This window comes from Macrosteles quadrilineatus, unplaced genomic scaffold (genome assembly GCF_028750875.1).
Source record: "Macrosteles quadrilineatus isolate MER2022 unplaced genomic scaffold, UCM_ALF_1.0 Scaffold_666__1_contigs__length_39186, whole genome shotgun sequence".
Lineage (NCBI taxonomy): Eukaryota > Metazoa > Arthropoda > Insecta > Hemiptera > Cicadellidae > Macrosteles > Macrosteles quadrilineatus.
This window is the reverse complement of record NW_026543259.1, coordinates 1-3,914: the sequence shown is the minus strand read 5'-3', so window position 1 is coordinate 3,914 and position 3,914 is coordinate 1. Positions and strand designations below refer to the sequence as shown.

General features: G+C 38.0%; 2 protein-coding genes across 2 annotated transcripts; one reads left to right on the top strand and one right to left on the bottom strand.

Moving 5' to 3' along the window:
- Window positions 1-896: 896 nt before the first annotated feature.
- On the bottom strand, window positions 897-2,558 carry LOC128982584 (uncharacterized). The gene has a single exon (XM_054401543.1). The coding sequence runs from the start codon at window positions 2,556-2,558 to the stop codon at window positions 897-899; it is 1,662 nt and encodes a 553-aa protein (XP_054257518.1).
- Window positions 2,559-3,462: 904 nt separating this feature from the next.
- On the top strand, window positions 3,463-3,840 carry LOC128982585 (ribonuclease H-like; the record flags this gene model as incomplete). The annotated part of the gene is made up of 1 exon (XM_054401544.1): window positions 3,463-3,840. A coding segment is annotated over exon 1 (378 nt), but the record flags the coding sequence as incomplete, so codon positions are not given.
- Window positions 3,841-3,914: the final 74 nt, after the last annotated feature.

Genomic DNA, 3,914 nt, shown 5'->3' with positions numbered 1-3,914 from the left:
TTCATCCAAACCCTTACTACTTAAAAGAGGAATCAGAGGTTTATGATCAGTTTGAATTTGAAACTTCAATCCTGTTATAAAATTTTTGAAACGTTCACATGCCCATACTATTGCATAAGCCTCCTTTTCAATTTGTGCATATTTCTGTTGAGTCGGTGTTAAGCTCTTTGATGCGTAGGCCACAGGTTTTAAATGTCCTTGATGTTCTTGCAAAAGTGTTGCACCCAAACCATAAGCTGATGAATCGGCCGAAATTATAGTTCTCCTTTTCAAATTGAATGGTATTAAGGCAGGAGTTGTTTGTAAACTCTTTAAGGCTGTTTTAAATGACTGTTCTTGACTAGGACCCCAAACAAAAGCCCTATCTTTTTTTAGTAGTTCCCTCAGTGGTTGAACGATATCAGCAAGGTTTTCTATGAATTTTCCGACATGATTCAACATCCCTAGAAATCTCCTAACACTTCCCACATCACTGGGTGTGGGGAAATCGATTATTGCTTGTAAGTGTTTGGGATCTGATTGAATCATACCAGAAGAAATAATGTGACCTAAGAATGAAATCTTTGTTTTTCCTATTTCACACTTGTCATTTAAGGTAACTCCTTCTTTTTCCAATTCTTGTAACACTCGGTCTAGTCTGCTGTCATGCTCGGGTTTACTTTCTCCGGTAATTAAAATATCATCCATATAACACAAAATTCCTGGGATGTCTCCAATAATACTTTTCATCCTGTTACAAAATATTTCCGGGGCTGTTGAAATTCCGAAGGGAAGTCTTTTAAAACAAAATCTACCAAATGGTGTTATAAATGTTGTCAATTTTGAGGAACCCTCATCTAGCGGTATTTGCCAAAACCCCGAATTAGCATCTAATTTTGAATACCATTTGGAATTCCCTAGACATCCAAGTAAGTCCTCAACAGTATTAAAACGTTATTTTCTCTCTGTAAATGGTTGTTTAAAGCTGAAGGATCAATGCATATTCTTACACTGCCATTAGGTTTAGGTCTTACCACCATTGGATGACACCACTCCGTAGGTCCGCAAACTTCTTCAATGATTCCCGCTTCAACCATTCTTTTAAGTTCATTTTTCACTTTTTCTCTTAATGGAATAGGTATGTTTCTAGGAGTTTTTAACTCCATCGGTACCGCATTTTGTTTCAGTTTAAGTTGAGCTCCTTTCTTCATCTTACCAATCCCATTAAATAAACTTGGATATTTATTCTTGATCTTCTGTAGGTCTGTGTTGATATTCTGGTTGCTACAATATTCACTTGACTGAATGTCATTTTTAACTCCTCTGATGACCCTTAAGAACCCTAGGGCTGAGATGCATGGTTTACCAATCAATGCTTCCTCTTGACCATTGATCACATATATTGTTTGACGAGTTGTTTTATTCTTATACTGAATTACACCTTCAAATTTACCTAAAACTGTTAAATACTTCCCCCCAGGTGTTTTTAAAACAATGTTTGATTTAGTCAATAATTTGTTTCTAGCCATTCTAGGAGGCACAATCGTCACGTCGGCTCCACTGTCAATCTTGAAATGTTCCAATTTCCCATCAAGTTTTACATCAATTTCAAATTCATTCTGTTTATTGTAGTTCCTTGTTGTCGCTCTTATTTTCTTAACTTCAGCTCTGTTAATGTAATACCCGTCCTCGCTTCTATTATCCTGTTCCAATCTGGTCTCGGTATTTTCCTGAATTTGATTCAGGGTTGGGTTTCTGTATTTATTGTTCTGATTTCTGTATTTATTATTCTGTCTCTTTTTACAACATCGGCTGAAGTGTCCTTGCAATCCACAGTAGTAGCATTCAATATTCTGAGCAGGACATTCCTCCTTAGGATGCCTCTGTCCTCCACAGTAAAAACAATTAGAAGTATATTGTCTTATGTTTTGTTTCAAGTTCGGATGTTTTTTCACTTGGTCTATTTCTGCAAAATCTTGTTCTCTTGATCTGTTAACAGTAATTTGTTGGTTCTTTATAATTTCACTTTGTTTCAATCTATTTATTGTTTCATGCAAGGTTAGGTCAGCCATCAGTTGAAGTTCCTTAGATAACTTTGAATCTGTTATTCCAACAATGAGTTTATCCCTAATAAGGCTGTCTTTCATGTCTTTGTAATCACATGAAGAAGCTAATTGATGTACATCTGTTATAAAATCGGATATCGGTTCATTTTGCTTTTGTACTCGTTGATTGAATTTCGCTCTCTCATAGGTCAAATTCACCCTTGGTGTAAAATACTTATTAAGTTTTTCCACCACTTTATCATAAGTCTTTTCATCTTCTTCTGTTACTCCTGCTGCTATTAATACATTTTCTGCATTATCACCCATGGATATTATAAGGAAATTTACTTGCTTTTCTCCATCTATTTGATCTAAATTGGTAGCATTTCTGTACCTATTGAACTTTTTTAACCATGGGCCCCAATCTTCTGGTTTAAAGGAGTATTTGTCAATGAAGCCCAATGTTGCTGAATGTTGTGTCATTTTAGATGTTTGTCTTCTTACTGTTATATCCGAGTTTTCTGAGTCTGACATTGTAATGCAGCATATATATTAGACACCCTGTTACTCAATTTATTGGGTCTTTACCGCTGCCACCATGTTGTGCCCTTAAATATATTAAATTAAAACCCATTTTGTTAGAGCCACTTCTTTCATTGTATTTAATAACAAAATCCAAAACTTAAAGTAAACCTGAAACAATAATATATCAAACCAGATGACAAGCAAATAAACAAACTATTAATGTAGACCTCAGGACAGACTCGTCAACAAGTTCAATTCCAGTCACTTCGAATATTTGCTCTATACAGAATTGTTCCAATTTCAGTTTTGTACACTTAAAATTACTATTTACAAATATGGCTACTCCACCATTCTTCTTAACAGTTCTACAATAGGCTGATACCAAGACCTTATCACCCAAAGTTATATTTGTTAAAGATTCTGGGTGTGTCAACCAGTGTTCACTGACACAGATAATGTCTGGTATTTTTAATTCATCAAATAACAACAACAGATCCCAACTAGTATAATATTGTCGGTTCATGTCGATTTCTTAAAGATATTTTTTAAGTACCTATACTGATTTGCATTCTGTCCATCTTTTATGCTACATTTCCGTTATTTAAACTTAAGGTCACTTCAAATTGACAACTACAATAATTTTTCATTGTTCAGTATCAACAGTCTTTGGTGAGTCGGTGGCTCAGTTGGTAGCGTCCGGACTTCGGGCCTAAGGCAGCGATGTCGTGGGTCCGGATCCTGGTTACTGCCACTAAAATTTATCAGTACAGTTCACCTTCGTACTGTACCGGTTCACCCCTTGCTTTGCTAGATACGTTTCACAGCCAGATCTCTAGTCTTTGTGGATAAAAGAGGCCGCCAAGGGGACATTTGTCTTCCTATGGGCACTCACCCAACTGTGTTCCAGGCCGAAATGACTGCGATTATGGTATGTGCTAGGGAAAACCTGAGGCTAGGCTTCAGGGACATCAACATTTCCATTTTTACAGACAGCCAGGCTGCGCTCAAAGCGCTTGACTCCTATGAATTCAATTCTAAGGTGGTCTGGGACTGCCTTTCTGCGGTATGTGACCTGGGCAGGCGCAACAAGGTAACGCTCTGTTGGGTTCCTGGGCACTCAGGGATAGAAGGGAATGAGGTGGCTGACAGGCTAGCAAATGTCGCGTCAGCTTCAGACTTCGTGGGACCACAGCCTTTCTGTGGAATCTCTCGTGGGCATGCATGTCACTCAGTCATGGCATGGGCTCAGGAGGAACACAGGAAAAGATGGGTTAGGCTTCAGCACCATAGGGTAAGTAAGCTCACCTTCTTCTCCCCTTCCCAGACGGTCGCCTCCAATGCCCTACGCTTGGACAGGAGGCGACT